Source organism: Chlamydotis macqueenii, chromosome 10 (assembly GCF_036417535.1).
Source record: "Chlamydotis macqueenii isolate bChlMac1 chromosome 10, bChlMac1.mat, whole genome shotgun sequence".
NCBI lineage: Eukaryota > Metazoa > Chordata > Aves > Otidiformes > Otididae > Chlamydotis > Chlamydotis macqueenii.
In genome coordinates, this window is record NC_141565.1 from 16,684,550 (window position 1) to 16,711,335 (window position 26,786).

The 26,786-nt window shown below is 42.1% G+C and overlaps 1 protein-coding gene across 3 annotated transcripts in view; it reads left to right on the forward strand.

The window, feature by feature from the left end:
- Positions 1-26,786, forward strand: part of SLC25A26 (solute carrier family 25 member 26) — an 83,488-nt gene that overhangs the window by 44,879 nt on the left and 11,823 nt on the right. For 2 of the 3 annotated variants that reach the window (XR_015259559.1, XM_086755640.1), the window contains exons 6-7: positions 13,737-13,781; positions 25,096-25,165. Coding sequence is in view for 2 of the 3 variants with exons in the window: in XM_086755640.1 (XP_086611766.1) it covers positions 13,737-13,781; positions 25,096-25,165 (115 nt within the window). In the remaining variant the exon portion in view is untranslated. The remainder of the gene's footprint in view (positions 1-13,736; positions 13,782-25,095; positions 25,166-26,786) is intronic. The other variant, XM_086755642.1, reaches the window with a different exon arrangement.

Below are 26,786 nucleotides of genomic sequence, written 5' to 3' on the forward strand. Positions count from 1 at the left end.
CAGGCACTCAATTCATCTTGAGGCCAATTTTAACAGTGCACAGTGCAGAAATGACTAACTGTTATGACATGCCCTGAACCAGCTCCGGTTCAGCTTGTGTAAATTCTACATGTGGGGTGCTTTTGGAGCTGACAGGTGGAATTTTATTGTGATTATATTTAACTATTACGCCACAGTAAAGGCTTTTGTCATTTATCTTACTGAGTTGTTACGTGTTGCAAAGCAAAGGCACAAATTCTTTATGGGTTTTTTTTTCTCTTTTTCAGTCAGCACATCTTGTAAAGTCTGTTGCTGAGGGTCTGGAAACATGGATGGGATCTTCCCACTATTAAGCTCCACTTTCCAAATGGGTACTTATCAACTGGTCTGTAGGTACAGGGCATCATGCTGAGGTCGTCTTCTGGGACAGCCGCTGCTGGGCGCGCCATGGTGGTGGCAGTGGAAATCGCTCATCTTTGGTTTAAGCCTGAGAGCAACGTCAGGCTTAGGCCATGCTCAGAGATGCTCTTCTGGCTGTGCAACCAACTGAAGAGGTTATGGCCCCCATTGCCACTTGCCATCTTAAATCTAGCTTATTTGGCATGAAGTGGGGATGGAGCAGTATGTGAGGAGCCAGATCAGCGCTTGGGAGGGACGGGAACGGAATGTGGCAGGGGCTGTGATAAGCACTTGGGAGCAGGATGAAAATGGTAATCAACCCCTCTGTCCCCACGGCTGCAGCTGGAAGGGGAAGTGCAAGCAGGCAGTAGAGGTAGAGCTCATCTGCCATAGACTCTTTTTCTTAGTCTACTGGAAATTTCCCTCCAGCATAACAGGCTGTTTTCACCATGTCTATCAGCATTTCAGCATGAATTTGGGAACCTCCTTTCCACCCCAGATTGGTCCTAGGTCTAAGACACTGACTTCCAAACAAAACCAGGTCATTTACTGGCCTGACGTGGCATCATATCAGTTGAGCTTTTAAAATTGTTTTGTGAACACAGAATCAGCATGCTACTCTGCAGGTTTCTTAAGTCTTTTCGTGATCCCAAAGACCACTGCCAGCATTTGGTGGTACTGTTTAAAGAAAGATGTTAATGGTATTATATCTTTTGATTGAAAGCCACAGTTTATTTTTACTCTTATATGACTTCCGCAGATTTTGGTTGTTTTGTCTGAAGTGATCTATTAGTACTTGCACTGAGATAAAAATTGTGTTTTAAGTGAAGAAAGCATTCTGGCACAAATTTGAAAATCCCAAGAAAGATAAATGAAAAATGTAATTAAAAAGCCTTGAGGTTGAAACGTTATGGGAATTGTAATGTATAGCTTGCTAATCTCCTTAGAAAAAATCCTGGTTTAAGTCACCCAGATATATTATATGGTGCTAACACCAGTCTGTTCCTTTTCAACCCAAAAGGTTATGAACATTACACTGGAGAAGGCATTTACTTTGACATCTGCTCATTCTTTCTATTAGGCAATAGTGTTGCTTTCTTTCATCCTTAATTTCTTGTTAATTTTTCTTTACTGCACTGCCTGTGTAGGACCCAGTTCTTTGAGTTAAGGTATGTGCAGTGCAACCTCAGGGACACCATGTCTTTGATTAGTATCAGTACTTTTTTCTTCAGATGCTGCCTCATAATTTTGTTGAACTAATTTGAACAGATGCATCTCAGCCAGTCTGAGGGTGAAAGGAGCATCGTGCATGCATTACGGGGTCCGTAGGTGGCACCAAGAACAAGGCATCCAGATGCTGCAGGAACAGAAGTAGTTCTGGAAACCTACCTAAGGGCAGATTTCTCAAGCAGATACTCAAATACTGTCCACTAAAAGGTAAATTTTATGGAGATTCCTCATGCTTAGGGAATGGCTGTCTATTTCCCCAACCAACATTTCTGTGTTTGATTTTCTTTCCTCTCAAATAATGCCTGTTAGCATGAAAACTGTTTCATTGCTGATTTTCTGTTTCCCATCTGGAAAACAATTGGGAAGGCTATGGTTCAAATCATATATATGTAAATCCCATCTACTGCTGTTTATCACAGACAAAAGCCCATACCAGGCAACACAACTTAAGCCATTGCACTGTGAGTTTTCTGAATCCATCTATGACATCAGGGAATTGCAGATCTGCCGCTTGGCTGTGATGGGCATTTGACATGGCTGCAAAACCAATGAGGAAAATAAATCATCTCAGTGGAACCTTCTGGATGTGAAATGGCCTTTAAATGAATTAAAGCTGTGAGCACAGCATTTCCCATCCCTTTCCCTCTAGAGGCCATGTTGCAGTGGGCGTGCAATTTGGCTTTCTCCTTTTGGTGTCAACGTTTTCCACAGAAGTACATTTCTTAAAGGGACCATGAGTGCAACAGATGCTATGCTCAGACCTGCTGCATGAGAGGAGGGGCGTGCTGGAAGTGGTGGGATGTGATCCCGTCATGGGACCCTGGCAGTTACGTTGTCTGCTTGGATTTTTCTGCTGCTAGCTGTGATGCTGAAACCTCTTGATGGCGCTGCAGTGGTGGTGTTACCTTGGCTTATCCTCTGTTGGGTGTTTGAGGTCATATTGGGTTCTTTATTGTATATTTAAACTAACACACAGAAAATTTTAGACTGTTTTCTTTGGCTTTTCTCTTCATTCACCAGTTGGTTGCAGCACCAAATTAGCAGAAAACTTTGTTTAGGCGTCAGTTCAACAAAACACTTTGGCTCAACTCCAGCTCTGGGAGAGCTTTTAGATTAATGGGAAATTGGGAGCGTAAAGAAGAGAACGGAGTCTAAAAACTTGTTTGGGTCTGGTCTTTAATGTTTTTAAAGCGTAATCTTGTTCCTATTCAGCAACAGTGAAAGTTAAGCATGTGCTTAAGTGCTTTGCTGAGCATGGAGGGGATGATTTATACTGGTAAAGTGGGAACTTAATAGTATCCACTTTGCTGATCACAGCTATAACCAGGATTTCATAGAACAAGAGTTAGCTGCTGTTGTGCTCTGTAGTTCATCAGGCTCCGAAGATACCCCAGACCTATATCTGGGAGGTATAGACAGCCCTGCAGGGTGAGCAAATGAAGAAAATAAGGGTTTGTGTGTCTGGGGTGTTCCAGTTGTTTAGTTCTTGCCCACTAAAGCACCCTTGTTCCTGTGGATCCTGTTCCCATGCTCTTGTAATTTGGCAAGCTTTCCTTATGTCCAAGCTGGGTAACTGTGTGTGAGAAATTGTTTTGGTTTAGCTTTATGGTTTAACATTGTGGTTACGATAGATCCTCAGGGCAAACAGAAACGAGGTCACTGTATAAAGACATGCAAATGAATTCAAAGTCTTATGGTGAAAGCATCTTCTCCGTAAGTGAATGAAAACAAATCGCTGAGAGTGATGGCTTTTATTTGCACAGGTCTTATAATAGCAGTGTTGTTGGGCAAGCAGAGTTAGACTCCTTTGAGGAAGCCTGCAAAAAGTTCTTGAAAGCAAACCCTCCCTGCTCTCCGCACGCTGGATTTGCATGTGCCGCCAGCCTCATCTAAATTTTTTTCCCAGCTTGCTGACAGGCAGGAAGTTGGGGGATGCAGGCAGCGAGATGGCTTTCCCAGGGGCTCAATTGCTGTGGACAGTCTGCAAGTCCACACCTGGGAGGGCAGCGAGTCCCAGGTGGCCGTGCAGTGTGGGACCGACACCGTACAGCTGCTGCCTTTGGGTGGGGGTGGAAGAAACGCTCCGTTCGGAGCAGAGCAGCTCTCCAGCTGCATATGCAGGGAGGTCTGCCGGGTCCAGGGAGCTTCCTGTTTGAATAGTTACAGAGTCTGCAGAATTGGTTAAACCATCCAAAAAAATTATAGAGGGTAATAAGAAATAATAAAGGAACCATCCTTCCTGTATCTGTACGTGCATTGTCTAACCGTTCATTTGGGTTCAATCAAATGCTTGTTGTGATTTTTCAGTTCGCTTTAATGGGTTTTAGATTAGGTCTTTTGTAATGTAAAGTCAGATTAAAGTTTGTGAAACTGTAGCTGCAGTTCAGGAGAGCTCCTGCTTTAATATATAAAAGTTAGGAAAGTCCATTGTCACAAGCTAGTACATCACCTGACGTAACGTCGGCGAGTCATTTCGCCCAGTGGCTTCTGCAAGACTATGTCTGGCGGTTGGGCTACAGTAATGCAATTATTTATTAAAAAAAAATTAAAAGATAGATGAGAGAGAGAAAATAGCCCAGTGTTTTTTTCAGGCACACAGGATAGACTGTTCAGTATAGGACTTAAAGACATATTTAACTGCTTCTCTTTAAAAGGTGGAAAATTAGACATATATTTTAGTGCTTTGCAGAACCAACTCCTATTCAGCTAACACCAACTCAGAAAACACGTGGCAAACTCTGTCAAGGAGTCTGTGAAGATCAGTCCTTTAACTCCACCTGTCCTGACTTGCCATTTAGAGTGCTGTATGATGGGCTGCTAACCTGGCCTGCTGCAGCTTCCCCTGTGTTTCCCCTGAGTGTTGTTTCATGGGCACCCGTGGGGCACTGCCCGTCAGACTGTGAGCGCCTTGCAGGACAAGGCTGTTTCTTCTTTTAGCTGTGGTGTGCGGTGCAGATATGGCTCTTCCTGAATAGCTGAAAATAGCAGTCACAGAAGGAAACTTAGCAATACCCCATTTTTGTCAGTGAGATACTAAAAATTTTTTGAATGTGTATACAGGTAAGTATGTATACGTGCGTGTAAGATAAGTAAAATATCTTTACATGAACAGCATTTCCTAAATTTGACACTAATCTGCATTTTTTCTCTCTGCCACATGATGGAGATAATGGTGTAAAATATATAAACAGTGCTGCATGGGTTATGCACTTCAAAGAAAAAAGTTTCAACTTGGTGGTTTGTAGTAGTTGTTCCCTTAACGCTGGTTTGCACTAGCCCTGATGGAGTCATTTTCTCATAGTGTCTGTGGAGTGTTTTGTTTAAAGCAACATTTGGTTACTTGTCTGTTTCTGGGGTTTTTGTTTGGTTGGTTTGGGATTTTTTGTTTGTATGTTTGGGGTTTTTTTTTTCCCCACAAAAGGCAAATATGCAGGCATACGCTAACCAAACATTAGGGCTACTGATGCAGCAAAGCACTGAAGTTTGTATTTGGTAAAAGATTGAAAAGAATTTGCTTAGCTTGCATTAACTTTATTGGGATTTTAAGTTGTACTTAAATGTACACAGTTTGAGCTCAAATACAGCTACTAGTAGGGATGTTGTATCCACTTCTGTAAAAGCAGGGAATTTGCAGCAGTTCCTGCTGAAGAAGTTTAGAAGAGCACATCCTAAATCCTATTCTCACCACGAGTGAGTCTGTGCATCCTGGGAAGGACGCGGTAGGATCTCCAGTAGCTGATCTTTGTATTGTGTGCTAGAACCCTCACATCTGCTCTCTCCTCCTTTCTCCGTCTTGAACGTGACTCCTGATCCAAAAACTGTTGAAGCCACATCTGCAAAATTCCTAGTGATTTCTATGAACTTTGTATCAGGCCCATATGCAAAGGCAGAGATGGATTTTCCCATGGAAATTTTTTTTAGTAACATTCAGAAATCTGGTGAGAGATGCTGTGTTGTATTTGTAATCATAATGTAGTAACAAGACATTTGTAACAAAACTACTATAGGAGATACATCCAGGAAGGGAGAAACACATGTTTCTTTCCAGTCTGTTAACTTTTTGTGGCTGTTACTCTGAGGACACTGTAGTTCCTATGCTGATGTCAGTGTGATTACAGCTGCACTGTTGTCAGGTTTCTTTGAATATTTGCTGGATGAAGCAATACTCTCACCCCTCTCCGTAGATCCACCTGCCTTGTGAATCAAACGTGCTGCTTGTTTCATTCCTTGTACTCAGGTCCTTGTATCTTGCACAAAATTCTCATTTGAGGAACTGTTCAACTACGATGATACTGCAAATCTGTCAGTCCAGTGTCTGCCTATAAATTATTTTTTTCTTTGATCAGATTTTTGTATGTTTGTAGTTGGAGGCTCTCCTGTGATAATTGCCTTTTACAAGGTCTTTTTATAATTGCATTAAAAATGTTACACGGATGTAAAATGTATATTACAGATGCTTTCAAAGTTAGGGAACTGACGTGCTGCCCGGACAGCCACATGTAACCATGCGTGTGTATGTGTGCACCCACGTATTGATGTAATAGCTTCTCCAAATGTTAGGGTTTTTCCTCAGAAGACTTTTTCCAGAAATGCTGCACTCTGTGCTCGAGAGTTCTGCTCCTATGTTTTTTTCATGAGAACAAAGATTAGTCCTTCATGGTCCTAAACTCAATGCATGTGCATGACTTAAAGGCATTACCTACCAATAAATAGGAGATTAGCTGTGGCTTGTGTATTTCCTGATCAGTTCAGGTTTTTTCAGATGGCTCGTTGTTATCCCGTTTCCTTTAACGATGGGACACTTTAATGAGTTTGCCATCTGACATACATCTGCTTCCTGTTAAACAATACCTTCATTCTTCTAGAGCTGCTAAACTCATCTTTTATCCTACAAGATTTTTATCTGCGCCTTGAAAACAGCATGTACAAATCAATGTCAGCATATTCATTTTCTTGTTGAAGATTGTTTGATATGTTGTTTTTCAGAAGGAATAGCAAAACAGGCATCTCCTTTAGTGCTCTTTTGTTGGAAAACGGGAGGACATGGATATTATTTATCTAATTAGGGGCTGGTCAGTCCAGCTTGTGTTTGAAGTCCAATAAGATTGACTTCTGTGGCTAACATTATACGATTTCTAATAGTTATTCTGCCCTCCCAGCAAAGTAGAGGGCTGGTGCAAAAGGGGGGATTTTGAAAGCTGTTAATACTCTTTCTTTGAGGAAAGAGCCTTCAATAGCTCGATGATGGTCTGTCTCACGCGTGTGCAGAGTTGGTGCTCTGTGATCATCAGGCTCTTTTAAAACAATCCAGCCTGCATTGAGTTTGTGCATCTGCCTCAGTGCTTCTATTTTTCCCATGTGTTGGGAACACGCAGCCATGCCAGATCTCTGACTGTGTCTTTCCCCTTTGCTGCTCAACATTGCCCCTTCAGAAAAACTTTTTTTTTTTTTAAATCATAAAACCTTTTTCTAGTGGAGGGAAAACTGCATAGAATTTTCCTTGTATTTATCTGTCTCTACATAATGTTCTTTATATGTTGCCTTTATAATGGCTGTGCGGTGCTGTTTGAAAGAAAATCCTGTTTGTGAAGTTCTGCCACGCAGGTCCAAAGGGCATCTGTGAGAATGGCTTGTAATCAAATTAAGCAACCCTGTGGGGCACATAATATTTTGTCACAGAAAGGAATTTACTTCCAAACATTCACATATGCTGGGTGACAAGTGGAAATTGGTTTGGTTTTAGAGCTGGGGGAGTTTGGTTTTGGAGCTGGGGAAACAGAGGAAGCAAGGTGCAAGTATTTATTTGAGGGTTAGTGGGTGCTTGAATCAGAATAATGATTGTAATTCAGGTATTTTGTTTTTTTTTTCCCATTTATAGCTTGCAGTTTTCTCTCAGCTCACACAGGGTTAATGTTATTCATTTGAAAATGAGGGAATTGCTGATTACCTCAGGTGGCTGCTGGTGCATCAGCTGAAACCTCTGTTTTAATGATACTCTTGGCACTGTTGAGACTGGTGTTTCTACCACTGTTAACACTGTTCCTTTGCCCCTAGCAATGCTGCAAAGAATCATAGAATGGTTAGAATTGGAAGGGACCTTCAAAGGTCATCTAGTCCAACCCCCCTGCAAGGAGCAGGGACATCCCCGACTAGATCAGTTTGCTCAGAGCCTCATCCAACCTGGCCTTGAACGTTTCCAGGGATGGGGCATCCACCACCTCTCTGGGCAACCTGTTCCAGTGTTCTACAACCCTCATTGTAAAAACTTTTTTTCTAATATCCAATCTAAATCTACCTCCCTCTATTTTAAAATCATTACCCCTTGTCCTATCACAACAGGCCCTAAAAGCCATGTGTTCAACACTGGAGAGCTGTGAAAAGTTGTTTGTTGCAAATGCAACTTGATAGTTTTACCCGTGATGGCCCAGCTTCCCATGGGTTCCACCTCTCTTTGGCTTCGTGCAGTCTTACAGGAAGGTGCTATACAGAGTCTTCGTGTTTCACTGTCTGTTATGGACTGGAGCCAAGAGAAGATCTTCTCTGGTCGTTGCTATACCAGCATTGTTATGCTTACCTGAAGAGTTTTGTTTCTAATTGCATCAGTGTTTATTAACAAAGCCCTCCATAGTTTATTTAACATACAAACTTGTCCATTCTTTCACCAGACTCACACCTTTCATCCCTCAGAGCTGCAGGAGCATGGCTGATGGCTTTGACAGACTTTCATTCATGTTAAGATTACAAATTACCCTCATTAGGTTCATTGTAGAGCCTGCAATTTATCAAGGAGGATCTGGAAGGCAGTATTAATTGAAGCTTTGCAAGAAAATAAGTCTACTTTGTCAGCTTTGGGGTACACCATGGATGATGGCTGTGCTGAGCTCCTCCACACCTTCACCTTTAGGCAGTACTGTGGAAAGCTACAGCTCTTCATGATGATGTCTATCGCTGTGACCTCTGGCATAACCAGTGGAGAGGCTTTCGGCATTTCATGCTGTCTTTTCAAATCCCGTCGTGGGGAAAGTATATTTATGGCTGGAACATCAGTTCATCATAATCCAGCTGTACTGGGCAAGTGTGTGAAGTATTTTAGGAGGACAAGACACTGAACCAGATCTACTGTGATTGTTAATGGAAGTGTTTTGGTGTTAACTCCAGTAGGCAGACAAGGTTGTTTTATTCTACTGTAACTTGAACCTATTTGAAAAGAACCATCTTTTATAAAGAAGCTGATTAAAAAAAAAAAAAAGAAATATAAAAGGCACTTAGGTAAATGCAAGATTGTTTTCCTGAAATTTGTGGTTTATGTATCCTTGGCAAATAGTGTATTTTTTGATACTCAGAAGTGGTTTCTTAGACTTTTCTTTGCAATTACAAGAGAGAAGGCACAGTTTGGCACCCGCAGCTCGAACTCTGTGATGGAGTGCTGCTTATAAATAGAGACTTCAACAGTGAGAGCATCTCTGTGAGCCTTGTCAAAGTGCGTGCAAGTGACAGGTTAGGTGCAAGTTTGAGAACTCCTCTGTGGTGACTGGAGTATGTTCTCCCTGAAGTGAACAGATGTTCTTGCTGTTGGCCTTTGTGATATTCGCGCTGTCAAAATCCTCGTCATAACTGTTGGCTTTTCTCCCATTGCTGTTAATGTTGGGAACAGTGTAGGTACGGGTGACAGCAGTTTCTGGTTGTTGAGAAAGCTCTTACACGGTGAGCCTGTTTCCTTTTCTGGCTGTTTATGCCAGTCTCTCCTTCAGTATTTACTCTAAGGTTTGTAAAAACAGATAGCTCTTCTGGAGAGCAAAGCCCGCTGAACTGGGACAGAGAAAACCTGAATAAACAAACATGTGCCACAGATTAGTAAGAACATCTGTAGGTTTTATATTGTTTTGAGAACACATACCACATAGTTTTTCATTTCATATGCTTTTCTAGTTTCTCCCTTTCTTTCTGTCTCTTTTCTTCTTCTTTTTAAATATATTGCTAATAAAGGTTGGAGGTAGAAGGCACAGCTGGACTCTGCATGACATGCCACTGTTTAATTTCTAGCTCGGAGGATGAGAAGAAGAGTAGTTTTATTGTATCCTAGAAGAGAATAAAGCCACATGCAAATTCCAGCCATGGACATCTGTTTCCTCTTTGTGTGAAAGAATTCTCGTATTGGAAGGGAATCCCAGTTCTGAAGAGTTGTTGGTTTTTTTTTTTTTTAATTTTTTTTTTTTTTTTGGTTCTTCCCCCCCCTCCTTTGCCACTCCTTCAGCATGCTCTGCTTGCTTGCTGGCTGCTGTGTTTCCTTTGGGACAATGTCAGCTTGCATTTAGCATCAGCTATTGGACGGGTGAATTTTGAGTTACTTTAAAATGTTGTGTTGTAGTTACAAAGAGTATTATTAAGCTCCTCCTTAAATTTCTTTTATTTAATTAAACAGTATTTGGTGGGAGGACTTTTGCTCTGTCATCAATCTTCAGTACTTGCAGGTTGGTAGGTTTTTTTTTTTTTTAGAAGTGGAGATGTGTGTATCTGCTGCTCTGGCTGTGAACTGCAACTATTTCTAGAAGTAACTTATTAAAAATAATCTTTTAAAATTCTTCTCTATCAGGGGAAATTAGATCTGTCGAAATAAGAATCTGCAACGTTCGTTCGTTACGTTAAGCTAGGTATCAGGTGCTAAGGACTACAGAGACCAGAGTCAATGATAATTTCACTAACCTATAAAACATTTCAAAATAATGATTTACAGTTGTCTGGGGACTTTAAACTTTTTCCTTCTTTTTTTTTTTTTTTTTTTTTTTTTGTGTAAGAGTTGCCTCTGTTGAGCAAACAGCACAGTTATATAACATTAGGCCAGACATGAGAAGTGGTAATCTCTGTCTATTTTGTATTAATGCTGAAGGAAAGGTTGGTGGAGCTCGCCAGGGTTTCATATTTGCTGGCAGAAAGTTACCCACATGTGTGCACCACGTTTTTATCGTTGCCTTAGCCTGTTTCAGGCATAAATACCGCTGCCTGGCAGGGTGTGATTCTCTTCATTGCTGAAGAGCTTTTCTTTTGAAAAGCAAAATATGAAAAGGAATGAAATGCTGTGAATGTTCAAATTAAGAAAAGTACCCAGACTGCAAGATGTTTTAGCCTCTGTCGTGGCAGAGGAAAAAAGGGCAATAAGCCATCTAAAGGCTGCTTCTTTTTGCATATATTAATCCTACTTTTGGGCGTGGGCTGTTTAGTCTGGTCTCTTAGGGAAACAAGGCTTACGCAAAACGGCTGTACGCGCACGCGGACACACAGCAGCCTGCACGGCCCTTGGACATGGCGGCCACGGAAATGTGGCAGAAAGGCAGAGGCTGCAGGTTTAAACAGAAGTTCCTATAAGTTTCTTGAAAATGTGTGTGAGGGGAGGCTAAAGGCGACGAAGGGATTTGAGAGGAGGCTTGCAATAGGAGCTGAACTTTCAACAGGCGCTCGGGAGGAGATGGCAAGAGGAAACGTAATGAAGGTCCCTGTCTTGGGAAGATCAACGAACCCGACTTGGAAATTATTTGGCTTGAGAGAATCTTATGACAAAAACCAAATCTGCAGGAAGCCAGACTCTCTTTTGCTCCAGTACCCATGAAATCGCTTGTGTGGGTTTTGGTTGTGAGTCAGGATATTGTTGGTTTTTGCAAGTTTTCAAGTTCTATTCAAGTGTGACTTATGAATGTTTAGGCTCTTATCCCTTAGAGACGAGGGAGCCCAGCGGCTGTGCAGATCCTACTGCCATACATCCCTACATCCAAAATCTTCCCAGGCGCTTTGGAAGCCTGCGTGTCACAGCATCTTGTGGGATGCGCAGGGAAAAGTGAGACCAATAATCCCCATCCAGTTCTGGTCCCTGCTGAGAGGGACACGGAAAACAAACACCATTAACACTGAAAATCAACGGCGGTCGTGAACAAATTTCCTCTTTGATTGTAATGCTTCTAGCTAGGAGATAAAAAGGGGTTTATGTCAAAAACTTCCCTTGTTCTCTTATTAACAGCTGCATAATTTTACCACTCATTTGCACATATAAAAAATGCAAAACTTAGAGACTGTATTTGAAAGCTTGTTTTGTTTGGTGTACAGCTGGATACAGAGCATTTCCTTTTCTTTCTTTTAGCAAATTTGAAGCAAATGTAGTGGGCATTGTTTCTTTTGTTTCCTATTTTTTGACTTAGATAATAGAAGATTACATTGCTTTTCATTTTACATTGCAAAGAAATCATGCCATTTAACTCCAGTTCAACAATGATGCAGCAGCATGTGGAGATATATATATCTGCTCATAAATATATTACCACACATTACTGTCAAGTAGCTGGACTTTTTCTCCCAATATTAAAAACAAAATTTAATTGCTGCACTAGAATTTCAAGGCCCTGATAAATAAGAGCCAGATCTGACCTTTATGGTGGGGCTCTGAGATGCCACCAGGGATATTGCTCGTTGTTCAAGATGACAAACTTCCTCTGAGATTTCAGTTTGTCAGCTCAATGTACAGCAGTGACATCGATTTCTTCTCACTGCCATTTCCTGCCTGAATAGATAACAAATTTTCTGTGGCAGGTGTCTGTCAAGCTTAGTTTTGCCTGGCAGATTAACTTAATAGACTAATTTATTAATCATTAGTTGTGACACAGTGAAGCAGACAATACTCTTTAACTCCTGTGATGTTGAATGCATGTACCATTTCAGATTCCTTTGTGTAGCTTCAGTTTGGATTTAATAAGCTGTTTGTATCTATGTAGTGAATGTTTTAACCTGACATTACTCACGTTGTAAAGAGGAAAGATTTATGTATGAGTTAAGTGTGACCCATTTTGAGTGTGGGCTACTTTTCACGGCAAAAGGTGCATAAGTGCTTTCTGAGACTAATGAAATGATGCACAAACTACAAAATCAGCCCACATGAGGAGGGTAACTAATCTGACATGCATCATGCTTGGGGAAGAAAGATAAGAGTTTAAGAGCAGGAGAAGAAAATAGCTACTTGGAGTAAGATTTGAAACTGGGGCTGGCTGGCTGTTGAAGTGGAAGAGAACTGCAGCATTTAGGAAGGAGCAAAGCAGACCCGCAAATACACCTGTAGGGCAGTTCTGGCACAGACTGGTATTTTCACAGGGACTCCTTCCTCTGAGATGTCTTGAGATAGATGCCTGGGCTGGAGATAGCAAAGGCAGGGGTGACACCAGAGGTGCGTATTGGACAGGGCTTCTCAGAGTGGTGAAGGAGGAGGAAGAGCCAGAAGAGCTTAGTGGAGAGATTGGAGAAGGACAAAACAATAAGGAAAGGCAAAACCTTGGAAAGTGATGTTTCTTGTTGCAAGGAATCACTGTGTTCACAGTCAAAACTGACTCACTACACGTGTTGGCCCTATGCAGCCTACAGAGCTGAGGGAGAAGTATGTTTGCTTTTTTCCCCTATGTTAAGATGGAATTCTGTAAAGGAGCTGGAAATGCACAGGCACTGCTAGGGACCTGTTGCAGTAGGAAGCAGCCTGAGTAGAGATACAGGCCGTTGCTGGATAGAAGAACCTCTTGATACAGGTGATGAGAAGAGAACCACCAAGCTTCTCCCTTGCATTTTAGTTGGGTTGTGGTAGCTCTTCACAACCTGCTTTTAATTCTCAAGGGAGCTTGTTAATGGGAGATCACTGGGAGATGTTCAGGAAAGTTTCTGCAGCTGATGCTCAAATTGCAAAGCCCTGGTTTTCAGCTCGGTGTTTGTGAGAGAGTGTATTGCTGAAGATGTGTTTTGCCAGGCTGTGTTCTTGGCCTTGGAAACATGTTTCTTGAACCATCCTTATGGCTTTCTTGGCTGAGCGTCAAACCAAGATCCCTGCACTAGATCATACTGCTTATTGCTCTTGTAGGCCACCCTGGTAACAATACATTAACCTCTCAGCAGGGAATGTGATAAACAAAGTAAAACTGCTTTAGTGAAACCAGTCACTTAATGGCAGCGTACATAAAGTGTCCTTAAAGATTTGTAAATGTAATAAGCTGCAGTCCAGTGAGTGAACAATAACTGTTCCTAATTTAGCCAGCCGAGGAACATGCCAACCTAATTTGCTTTTCTAACATTACGTTGTTGTTTTTTTTCTTTTCCCACCTCTCCAGATTCCTTTCTCTCTGGTACAGTTTCCCCTCTGGGAGTCCTTAAAGGTAAGTCCTCTTTAATGATAGAAGTATAAGTTATACATTTCACAAAGGTTTTCCATGGTAACTTGTCTAACTTGATTATCACAATTACTGACACATCCAAGAATCAGTAAGTATCTACCAGCCCACCTGTGCATGTGAAGATCATTTGCCTGAATATCTGAAAAATCACAGGGAACGTCTAACCGCTGATATGTGGCATGCAGTCTAAATTTTACTCCCCAACATGCCATAAATTTTATCTGCTATCTAGCTATTTTTACTGATCAGAGTGGGAACCATCTTGTGGTGCTGTTCTTTTTTTTATTTTATTTTAATTTTTTTTTTAACGTTTCGCTCTTCAAAGTAACAGGCAATTGCAAATGATACAGAGAAAAGTGATTGAGCCTGGTTTGGTAGACAGGGAGAGACTGTCAGTGTGTCACTGGCAAGCTAGTTTGATTATCTCTGTGTACATTATTTCAAAGGTCACTTAAAGAAGGTGTCAATTGGATGATGTTTTAATAGTGCAGTCTTTCAGAATGATGTGCTGTTCTCTCACCAGCTGGTTGCTTTGTTTATCACAGAGTCAGGATCTAGATTTTTGAGCGCAAGGTTGGACTTGAGTCATGTAATTTCTCTGTCCCTCTGTTTTTCCTTCAACTTACTGTAAAATATGAAGAAAAGTCAGGGTTTTTCAGGCGCTTTGAGATCCTGGGTTGGAAGCAGAGAAAATTACTGCAGATTGTTAAAATTGTTGTAGCAAAATATAATATCTATAAGAGAGGAGCTGGAGAGAGTAATTTTGTTCTTGTTAAGGGTGCTGGACTTCTGAGAAAGCTTGGCACTGAGGGCCAAGCTAGGCAGAGATAACTGGGAAGGGTGAGAACCAGTGATGATTTTCCTTGTCCCTTGCTGCTTCTGTTGAGGCAGGAGGGCTTGTGTTCTCCTTGGTCCTTGTATGCTTGGTTGGGACAATAGCTTGTCCTCTCGCTGTGTGTCAGTAGCTTGGGTTGTTCTGGAGGGATGTGCCCACAGTGTGACTGTTTGGATCTAGAGGCTTCAGGGACTCAGATATAAAGGGGAATCCGTAGGCAGAAGGAGCATGAAGTCCATCAGGAGCTTTCACAGAACTGAACCGTGTTTTGCAGAGCATTTCACGGGAACTTCACGAGCTTGGTCTGATGCAGTGTCTGGGTATCGTCCTGTTGCACAGAGTAGCTTTGACTGCCTTATTAGGAATCTCTTTCCCTGCCAGTGTCTAGGAATGGCTTTCTGTAAACTCTTCAGCAGGGATACTGGCCTGACCTGCTAATTGTTACTGCAGCAGCCGTGTTTGGGAACAAGAGGTGGCAGCGCTTAAAGAGAAAATGCGCAGTGTTCTTGCCAAACCCACATAAACCAGCAACGTAGTGTAGCTGTTTTCAGAATCTAAAGTTGTTTTAACTAATGTTCACGTAGCTGTGACAATAAAATTTATTGTTTAGATTACAGACTTTAAAGAAGACAGTTTGAATTTAGCTAGCTACAGGAGTTAGTCACTTAGGATGAGACGTCATGTTTAATCTAAAGAGGTCAGTGCAGATCTGAAGAGAAACAAAACCGGATTAGTTTGTTCTACGGACCAGTTGCAATATATTCTTCTGCCTGTGAAACCAAGAGTGGAAAATGGCAAGAATCAGTCTTGCATGCTCCAGTCACTTTGGCTCAGCACATGGTGAGCTCAAGGTTTGCCGCATCAAAGCTAGGCAGTGAAAGCAGAATACATTTTGTTTATCTGAATGAAGCTCTTAAAAAAACCCTGCCCTGACAGTACAACAAAGGGAAAAAAAAAACATTATTGTCCCATCAACAGGCTGGATGTGGCCAGTAGCATCAATAGGAGTATGATTCAGTGTAGGGCTTCTCGTGGATGCGTGAGGGGAGCATGAAGAGGCAGTAAATATGAAGATGTAGGAGTGCAAAGGACAAGAGACAAATGGCACGAAGCCTGAACATAGATGAGTTTACTGAAGCTGTTGGTTACATAATGTCTGAGGGACTGTTTCACACTGTGCTGATGGGATTACTTGAGAAAGTAAATGCGGGAACGGTTGTGTATGATGTGCGTGGATCATCTCACCGAAGAGGACAGAACAAGTGCTGTGGCTGTGTCATTTTAAAAACCATTAGTACAAAGTCACACAAGCTTATGGGTGATAGACTCTACTCTTACAATTCTCCGAACAAGCTAATCACCATAAAAATGAGGAAAAATATCTTTCCACTGTAAAGGACAGCTAGCGAGGCACATGGAAGAAGAGGAGAGTTTCCTTTTCTTTCACATATGTGCTGGCTGCAGCCAGCAGCAGGGTGTTAAGCTTAAAGAAGCCTAATAAAGGCTTGTTGTAGGCTGCAAATCAGGTGTTTCTATATCCCATTTTCTCTATCTGCTTTGCTCCAAGCTGCTGTGGTTATTCTTTATGCTTCCAGCTGGCTTTAGCCACATAGTTTACATGCACAGTTTTCTTCTGTCTGTGAATGTAGACCAGCTGTTACTGAGAGTAATCTTGCAAATCATGCGCTAAACTAAGTTAGAAAAAGAGAGAGCATTGTCTAGATTACTGAACCATAAGGTTACGGATGCTATGGGTGCTGGCGAAAGGAGTATTACAGTAATTAGCAAGAAACAGATATTGCTTCAAATGCAAGCCTTCTTGCCGTTTACTCAGGTGAACACACAGTTTAGAAACAGTTAACAGACTCCTTTCTTGGTTCACAATGAACCCAAGAAAACAACAGTAAAGAAATAGTGGTGATTTTAATAAAAAAACTCCAGCTCCTCTTTTTTTTTTTTTTTGTATGTAGGTAGCATCCATTGCTATAATGTATGCTTAATATACTTTCTCTTCCCAGTTTTTCATTTTTCCATATTTTATTTTAGGCATACATTATTGATATAAACCAAAGGGGAGAAGGAAACTGCTATGACGTATCAGATTTCAGGACAGACATTGTAATTCTCTACTAGGGTGAGTTAGTGTAGCACTTCTCTGTCTTTTTAGCCTAAGCCTTACAGCTTAAAACAATTCTGAATTTTTCCTGGAGTTCAGGAAAAGAAGGGGCACTGTGAATCTCATTCACTCTCTGCTACACCAGCCCTCAGAGAAGCACCATGGCTGATTACCACTGTGGCGGTTTGATCAGATTTAGGTTCTTTTAGGTGGGGCTAATGCTTCTGATCCTGTCTCAAAGCCAGCTGGCCATGAAGAAAGGCAGCAAAACATAGATGTGGTGTGCTTCCCAAGCGCCAGCCAAGCACGCTGCCTTCCATATTAGTTCAAGTTTTGGTATAACATTGTATGATACAGTCCCGTTGTATGCTGTTCTGGAATTTCCAGGATGCCTCTGTAAATTGCTTTGGAAATACTATATGTGTGTTCTTCATTGTGGGAATTTCAAATGATAGGGCATGAAATCATTGTGGGTTACAGGGAGTCTAGTGCAGCTCTCTTGCTTTCCCTCTGCTGCCAGGGGTGCGAGTGTCCACTCCGATGCCTGTAGCACTGTGGAGATCATCCCTTCTGTATTATCTTCTATTCTGCTGTGTTTAGGCATTTTATTCAGCACATCTAATCATCATATCTGAGTATCTACCAGCAGCACATAAATGATTTCTCCTTTATTTCATGTAGCATTTTAATCCGTAATTTTTCTCTTTTAGACCTTTTAGAGCAAAAAGACAACTTTAATTTCTACTATAGGGATATTGCAGAAATACAGGGCATCTTTTTTTTTTTTTTTCAACAAAATAGAATTTTAAACCCCCCCCTAAAATCAAGAGTCTCTGGTTAGGTTTGAGTCTAGCAACATCTTGTCAAAAATGCCTGCTTCTTATTTCTGAGTGGAAATGGCCAGCTCCCTCAGAGAACAGCGCTGTGTGTAAGATAAACCTGTCTCAGGTGAAACAATACTCAGTCCTCTTGGGTTTTATATTTCTGCATGTTGGCTGCACTTCAGAGCCTCTGAGAGTTACTCCAATGCAGCTGTACACAGAGAATGCTCTCTTTATAGACCAAATGTATTATGTGTCTGGAGAAAGGGCTCTGGTAGCCAGTGAGGAGGGAAGGAACAGGCAGGATAGGGGGACATAGGTCTCAAATGAGTGGACTTGAAAAACAAGGGGGTTTTTGTTTGATTGGTTGGTTTTTTAAATTTTTTTTTTTTTTTTTTTTTTAAGGAGGTACACAAACCTGCTATCCTAGGAACCTTTTCTCTTTTCCATTAGACACATCCGATTCTGAGATGAGACACTTGGACGTTGCTAAGACTGTAACACTGGGGTCAGGCTGACTTCACCCTGCAGACTGTGTGTGCCAGCGAGTCCCACTCTTGCACACACAGCCTCTCTGGGAGGGCTGGGACAGACTGTGCTGCTCTGCTGGCCCAGGATCTGCAAGGAAAGATAAAAATCTTGGACTGGCCATGCTCAAGGTGATGTTCGGGCTCTTCTGGCACTCATTGGGGCCAGGATTTCCTTCTTTGTCTCTGTGCTGGGCAAAACCTAAAACTCTTCAGCTTTCTGCAGCTATAGTGAGCCCATGTGGTTTTTTTTTGTCTGTGACTTTAGCAATAATATAATTTCCACAAATCTGTAAGTCTCACAAATTAACCACTGTTTTACAAAGAGATATTTGGTTGGCCCTTCAGAGACAATAGCTAGAGATAGAGAGCTCAGATATATGAGCATTTCTCTCATGTGGGGGTTTGTAATGACTGTAGTGGCATGTGATAGTGGTGTTAAGATGCTGAACAAGCAGAGGAATGCTTTGGTGGCTTCAGGAGGAGAGAATGGTTTGAAGAGTACACACAGGAACATCTCCACCCTGTGAAATAAGTGGGGCATCACAGTAAAGAGAATGGGGAGAGTCCAGCCATTCCCCTGTGAGGCTGAGCAATAGCAGGTTGGTTGGGTCAGAACAGTAGTTCCCCAGGTTGTTCCTAAACTGGGTTCTGCCCCTGTGATGGAAAGCAGGCTTGGGATTGGGATTACACTTCATTAGGTCCTTGTTCTTTTGTTCTGATTCAGCTGTCACTGCAGGCACAAGGCACTTGTGTTGAGAGGAACAGAGCTTGGGAGATCTGCTGGCAGACTGGGCTGTAGATCTACATGAAGGCATTGGCGGCATGTGTACTTGTTTGTTTGGTTCTGTTGGTTTGCCCATCCAGAGAGCCCGACTCCCAGCTTCTAGGGGCTCGTATAGGCAGTACAGCATGTGAACAAGTCTGGTTTGAGAGTGAGCTCAGCCTTGCTTGTAGCTGGCGGTGCAGATAAACCTTTGGGACATACCTTGAAGCATGCTGTGCAAAGACTGTGTGGTGAGTTTCTGTGGAAGGCGAGGACTCTAATCTTGATTGGAGCTCATTGCACCTGATTTTAAAAGTTAATAAGAACGAAAAGTTTACAGAATGCTTCTGCCCAGGCAGCTGGGGTTCTCAGCAGTAATACGTGTTTATAACTCCACCATTGAAACAATAAACCACATGCTATTTCCCCCCTAAAATTTACAATCGAATCTGTTGCTGTTTAATGGGGTAAGTAGAAAATAGAGGAATGTAGCTAAACTGGACCTAAAATGGCTTTCCCTGCTGTATAGGTAGGTGACAGCTTTCCTTTTTTCCTGGAGAAGCAGTCTAGTATTTCTTTTCTGCTGTGCTCAGCTACATACATATAAGTCAAGAGTAAATGAAACCCAGGCCCAGCTTTAAACCCATTTCCTTGCAGGCAGTGTAGTAAGTGTTCTACCATGCCTCACTCCCTCTTTGAGTAACGATCGGGCTGATTTAGGGATTAAGTCCTAATCGTTAAATAACGCTAACGTGTCTGCCATTTGTTTAGGTGCTGTATCAGGAAAACAGATTTCCACGGCGTTTCAAGGCGTGATGTAACTTGCGGCCAATGCGGCGTGTGCATGCCATTAGCATAACGGCTGCATTTTTCTCACAAAAGAACAATGTACCCAACAGCTGTTCAGCAAACAGCCCTCGCTTTATTAATGTCACAATAAGTGTCATTCACACAGTCTTGATGCAGTTGAAGGGATGCTATATGCCATCTGCACCAAAGAGAAAGAAACAAATCCAGTCCTTACTTACAGCACTGCAGGCATATTTGAGAAAGTCAGATGGTTTTGGATCATCAATGCAGCATTTAAAATGGCAAAACTAAAACAGACTCGCGCAGTCTGTAGATACAGAGCCAGATTGTGAGGCTCTTGGTCATGCCTAGACCGTGAGCGGTCCTCTAGAAGTTGCTGAGATTGCCAGTGACGTCTGAGGACATTCGGTAGAATATAGAAGTAGTCAATGTGAAGGGCTCACCATTTGATTCGGATGCTTGCTTCTTGCTGAAGAACCTTAAAAAACTCATATAATTCTTCCAAGTAATTTGTTCACACAAGCCTGCGTGAAGCACAGATTTATTAGCAGGTAGTAGCAGTGCAGAAGCTCAAGGAAAGCTGTCCTAACTTCAGAGTGATTTTTCAGAAGTGCATTTTCTTCTTCATTCACATATAAGGCCCTTTGTGCCATGGAAACTGAGTGTAGCTGGCATATTATGCTCTGCCTTGCCATGGGAACACTGTTTTGAAGACATTTTCTTTAACCAGGCTTTTAGCACATCCATTTTGATTTACATCCAAATGGGTCGCAGACATCAATGCAGTATTATATGGGGAGAAAAAGGGAATGAAATGCTTTTAACATGAAAAATACGCTGTTGCATGTAAGCCAACTTTTCTTCTGTTTCTCTCAATTTATCTGGGATTTGGGTGGGTTTAATTCTAGGGCCAAATTCAGTACTGGCCTAAGTGAGCACAACTCCATTAGTGTGAATGGAGTCTCAACGTTTATGTCAACAGTGAACTTAGATCATTGAATTTTTCCCATGTTTGGGCTTGCATGTTTCCTCCAAGATAATATACACATGTGCTGCACATATGCTGCACATATGCACATAAAAATTCACTGGGGAGGACATTTGGCTCTATGCTTTTTGACTTTACGTATAGAAACTGCTATCAGGTTATGAAATTTTTGCTTCTCCTATAGCTAATGTGCCATGCATCTGTCAGGATCAGCCATGCAGAATGCCACGTTGCAAGTTAAAATACCTAATAGCAAAGGCAGGTGTGAAACTTGCTTTTCTTTCCTCAGACTGCACGACTGCACACACACACAAATCCATGTGATTAATTCAGAGAGATTTTTCTCTCCTCTGTTAGCATGAGGTTGAACACTGCCTTGAACAGAGAGGTATGCAGAAATACTACAGATCCTTATCACTGGAGTGAATTGTACTATTTACTCAGCTGCAGGCCTCAAGTTTAGCGTATGCCATGAGATCTGCTTGCCTCTTAAAGCCTGAAGAATAGCAAGGCCAAGGCAGAGATGTCTCATTGTCTGCATCACTTCTTGCAGTGTTTGGGGTGTTGGTCTGGTCATCAGGTTTGAGAGATGCGACTGTTGCGCTTTCCCAGGATCACCATATCTTAGGTGTCCTGAATGTAGACCAAGACCCAACTATGTTGCGAGCACAAAGCTGACAGATGATTTCTGCCCCAAACCGTTACCACAAACATATGGCAAAGGTGACAGGCGTGCCTAGGTAAGGAGTCGTGTGAACTAGTCAAAGGTTATTGGCCATCTGGAGGCCAGGTGTCCTCAGCACATGAGGACCCCACGTTTGTGGGCACCATATACTTCCTCCCTATATTTAAAGGCAGTGGTAATATTTTCTTTTTGGTTTGTTTTTTAGATTGAAAGGCCTTTAGTATATCATGAGTGACTTTTCCAGTGCACCTTCTGCCCAGAAAAATGGGGTGTCCTTGTGTTCTCAGTATTAAAAGAGCTAAATAATGTTTGTGGTGAGTAGTAGAGGATACTGGCCTATGGGACAGTATGAAGTGGGATCATTAGGGAGAAAAGTAATGCTCTGCCGACATATAAAACTTGACCCCTTTCTATGAGCATTATCTCTGTGAAAAATTGGAAATCTGCATTCAGACTTCCCCCTGTGTCCCATCCCTTGAGGATACACCCGCTGTATTGCTTTACACGGTGCAGCAGTGCACAGTGAGATTTACATATATATCACAGAAAAGTGTTTACAAAAAAAATTAGCATGTGATTGAGCTGGGAAGCTGCAGAGGGCCCCAACTGTATGAGTTTCCATGCGCTTCAGCCAGAAGATTTATTTCCAATTTGTTATTCATAAGGGAAGAGCGAGAGATTGGGATGGGGTCCTTTGAAGTGGAAAACAAAGTCTTCTATTCAGCCTTCAGCTTAATAGAATACACATGACACAGGCTTGGCATGGCGGCTCTCTTTCATGTAATGTGCTCCTTGTCATTTTGCTTTCCTGGGCTGTGAATGGTAGTGGGAATGGGTATTGCCCTGAAAAAGTCTCATTATCTGCTGCTGCCTTCTGCAGGAGGAGCACAGTGTGAGCAGGTACGAGCCATTCGGTGGGGAAACCAGGCTGATCCAATTGTTGCAGTTGTGTTGCTCGTAATTCTCGGTTTATGTTTCATATTGAAAGAGCACGTGTAGGAAAAGCAGCTTAATTGCAGGGCTTCTGCAGACATTACGCGGGCGCTTCTGCCCATGCCTACCCTCTTCAGAGGTCCCGAGCAGGGACCAGTGACCCATGGGGTCTGAGCCTGCCTCTGACGCCCATCGTCTGCATTACCTGAGCTCTTGCCATTATTCCCCCAAGTGGAAGTGACTGAGGAAAGGCTCTTCTGAATTTGTGCAGCATCTAGGATGGCGTGTCTGTGGGCTATGAAAGGAAACGTGTGACCTTCAGTATATCATCTTGGCCTGCAGTGTGAGTGTGGTTAAAAAGAATTTGGACCAGAGTCCTGTCGGTCGTCTTGGCCCTATGACACTTGCTCCTCTTGACTTCCTCTGGTATGATGTCCTCATCCCACTTCTCTCTTGCTCTTCTGCGTGTTCAGGTTTGGAGCTCTGGGTGAATCACCGAAATCAGAGATGGAAAGAAATGCATGAAGTCATCTCATCCTGCCCTTGCCAACGCAGGATTATTCCCCACAGTACAGTCTTGAGTGCCTTCTCCAGTCTATTTTTAAATGACTCAAAGGAGAGGGCTTTCCTCTGCTCCCTGGGGAGGCTGGCTCCACTGCTCAGTAGACCTCACTGCTGGGGAATTTTCTTCCTGTTCTCCAGCCTCAATTCTCCTTTTCCCTAATTTAATTGAACTGTTCCTGGCTCCACCCTTCCAAACAATTTTCTGTATTGCATGACTGTTGCAAATACCTGCTGTCAATTTGCAGGCGTAACAGATGGGAATTCATCACCCTTTGCCTTGCTTGGCAGAGGCTCGTTGTGCAGAACTGTACTGGGAAGCCAGGCTTTATCAGAAACTAGATTTCAGAGCTACGTGCCGACAAATAAGAATGACCTTTTCCTGTTTCTTTGGACAATGCCATTGTCATAAAACCCCAGCATGACTGAGAATAGGCTGGGCTTCTGGCAAAGCCATGAATGTCTGTATTACTGCGCTAGTTTTCCTCATAGTCATCCAGCAGATCTTCCATAGTGCTTTTTGCATGCCAGAAGTAGCTGTTCCGAGTTCTCAGGTTTAGCTGTAGATGTATACGCATTTGGAGAACCTTAAATTAAAAAATACAGTCATTCTCTTTTTCTCAAATAGCTCCAGCAATTATATTTCTAAACCCTGACTTTCAATTTGAGATTTCTTAAGCAAACTGAAGTGTTTTGAAAATGGGGTTGGAAGGTGGGATTTCTGCTTTGACAATACCTAGATGCTTTGGAACATAGCACCCACAGAAAACTGTGTCCAAAGAGTGTAAGTTATTCCAGAAAAGCATCTTATGAGTTTAAAGAATTACAAATCCCTTTTTATTTATTTATAAGATGAAAATCAGTTTTCCTGTGGGTGACAGCAGAATAGAAGCCCATACTGAAAATACCACAAAAAGAATGGCTAGCATTAAAGAGACTGAAATCCCTTCAGTGCTTTCGTACAGCAGAGCTGCAGTTATTTAGCAATGGCAGGATACCAAACAACATTGTGGCTGGCCATTGTTGCTTGAACAGTTTGATTTTTAAAACATTCAACTGAAATATAACCAGCAGCCAAGTTGGAAGAAGCAAGTCCCAAGGACAGTGTGTTAAATGAAGAGTCAGCAAATGAGGGAAATGAGTTCTCATGCGCCGGTGGAAAGCGGCTGTATTGCAGACCAGGAGCCCAAGAGCAATATCTCAGCCTAGCACAGCTATCGGGTTGCTTTTAAGAACATTTTATAGTATAGAAGTAATATGGCTTCTAAAAGAATGACATAGTGCCACAGCTATAAAATAAAATTACTGATTTCTCTGCGGTAGGCCGCAGAAGGGCCGTGGATCCCATCCCTTTTTGCTCAGTGCTGGTCCTCGCGTCATAAACCAGAAACCTCTTCTCCAGAGAACTTCCAGTATTAAGCATCTCAGGAGATGGGAAAGGGGTGATGGAGCGTGGTGGAGAAGGAGAGAACAAAGTGACTGTAGCTGGCATAATGAAAACCATCCCAGCACGCACTGGCGTTTGCTGCTGATACCGGTCTGCCTCATCAAAACATTTGACGTGATTCTTGGTATGTGTTTATTAGAAGGCACTGTTCTTGTTGGTGTTTTTAAACATGCCTGTTTAAAGGATGCTGTGAGTTAAATGGACTGGAGCGTGGTGTGTGGGAGCAGCGGAGAGAAGAAGGGTGTGTGGTCCCTGATGACATCAAGTGAAAAACAGACACACACCTGCTTTAGGATATAATGGGAGCGATAAGAGTGATTTCTTTACGATTGGGTTTTTCTGGGAGTGTGAGGGGAAGGGTTGGTTTAAGAAATGTAGGAGAGCAAACAGGGTTATCATCTCGCTCTGCTGGGGACTGTTCATTTTAAATGGGAGTGTTTGGTACATCTCTTGGTTCTTGCATGCTGCCTCCTGGCTCAGCGTTTTGCTGTGTGCTGTTTTATATGCCAAGAAGAAAATAAGTTCACAAAATATTTGCGAAGTTGCATGGCCACAGGCTTAAATATATACATATGAAATCCCTGAAAGCAATTTGCTTCAAGCCCTCCTCAGTTCCAGACATCTTTCTCACTCCATCTGCTCGTTCAAGTACAGAAGTTCCTTGGGAAAAATCACTTATTACATCACTGAAAAATGCCACAAAAATAGCTTTTCACTTAAGTTCCCATCCTCGGAGTTAACTCACTTGGGGATCAGATAGATTCAAGCATTTAATAACTTTTTATTTTCCTTTCTCTTTAAACACAGGATCTCTGGTCATGGAAGCAGGGTCACGTGGTGGATTCTTGGCAGTCAGCAGTCTGTGGAGCTTTTGCAGGTGCAAAGGATTATATGTTATACTGGGAAAGACTAAAGAAGAAAGGGAAAAATGTGCAAATCTATTAAGTATAGCAGAACAACATTCCTTTGTAATTCAAGTTTGTTTAGAAGAAAACGGATCCAGTTGTTGTTTGGAAATAGGAAAGTCAGCAAAGGAAAGAGAAGAAAAAAAAAAAGACTCTAACAGGGTGTCTGTTTGAAAGACAACCAATTTGTTTTTGACAAATTTCTGTTATTTAAAAACCAGGGGCCTGTCAGTCAGGCTTTGCGATTATTTCAAAGTTGATTTGTAAAATCCTCATCCAGGAGAAACTTTGCTTGGGTGGGGGTTTGTGCAGCTGTCTGCTCTGAGCGCTTCCCCAGGGGCTGGAGTGATTGCAGTGCGAGGCCATGATTCACCATTCATGTGACAGCTCTGACAGCCATGTAGATTAACTAGAGTCAGGAGAGCAGAGGCTAGCACTGCACAGCCCGGAGGCAAAAGCCTTCCGCAGAAAAAAAAAAAAAAAAACAAAAAAAACCCAAAAAAAACCCCAGAGGATGAAACATCTGGGCAATCTCCAGACACTAGAACAAGAATAAAGTGTGGCAGAATACAATACTGCACTATTTATTACCAAACAAGCCAGAAGTTAATTGAATTCTTCAGTAGGCTTCTTGCTTGATTTTAGCCTACTGTAGTTTCAAAAAAAAAAAAAAAAAGAAAAAAAATCAATTAATGACTCATCAGTATAGCTGACAAGTTTGAGGGAGGAGAGACTCAACTGTCTTAATAGAGAAAACAGATTAGTAGTTAAGAGATGGATAGCCAGAGCTTTTCCCTGAGGAGCTAAAATACATGTTGAGATTCCAAACCAGTAACAGAAGATGTGGAAAAAATAAATCCTGCTTAAAGAGAAATTATAGCATTTCTTGAAATAGAGATTATCAAAAGCAAGGCTTGTTCTTTGATGACTTACAAAATCAGAGCCATTACGTCGTATATAATTTTTTAAAAATAAGCTCTGTTAGGGGAATTGAAGTATTAATAGCAGCAGAATCCCAGCAGAGACTGAGGCTTCGTTTTGATGGGCGCTGTGGCTGCATGACTGAGAGAAGGTAGGGTGGCTGTAGCTGCACACAGGTTAGTAGATCAGGCATGTGAGCGGTGAGGGAATGGTTCAGATAGAATTGATTCCATTTTGGGGCAGAGGGGATGTTTTAGATGATCTCTTGTGCTCTTGTCCAGGTGTATTTTCTATGTTTATGTGATGGGAAGGGAGTTTTATTGTGCTTAAAATTGGATCTACTGTTGGGTTTTACACTGACTTAATCAAATCAATGCAAACAAAATTAGAGCAACTGAAGCAGATCATTTTTGGTGATTTGAGAGAAAACAAGTTATTGACTAAAAATGCTTTAAAATGCAATCTGTATGTCTGCAGGTGTGATGGGGGATCATTAATTTAGCTCTGTTGATTTCTTTACAGTCAGATTGATACAAAATCTGTGTTCAGGCATGTTCAGAGAGCTGGAAAGGTTATCTGATTTACCCAAGGCCTTGTGCAGTAATTTCCTGAAGTCCGATTTGGTGCCTCAATTGAAAATCCAGCCCAGTGCCGCCATTTCCTTCTCTGTAG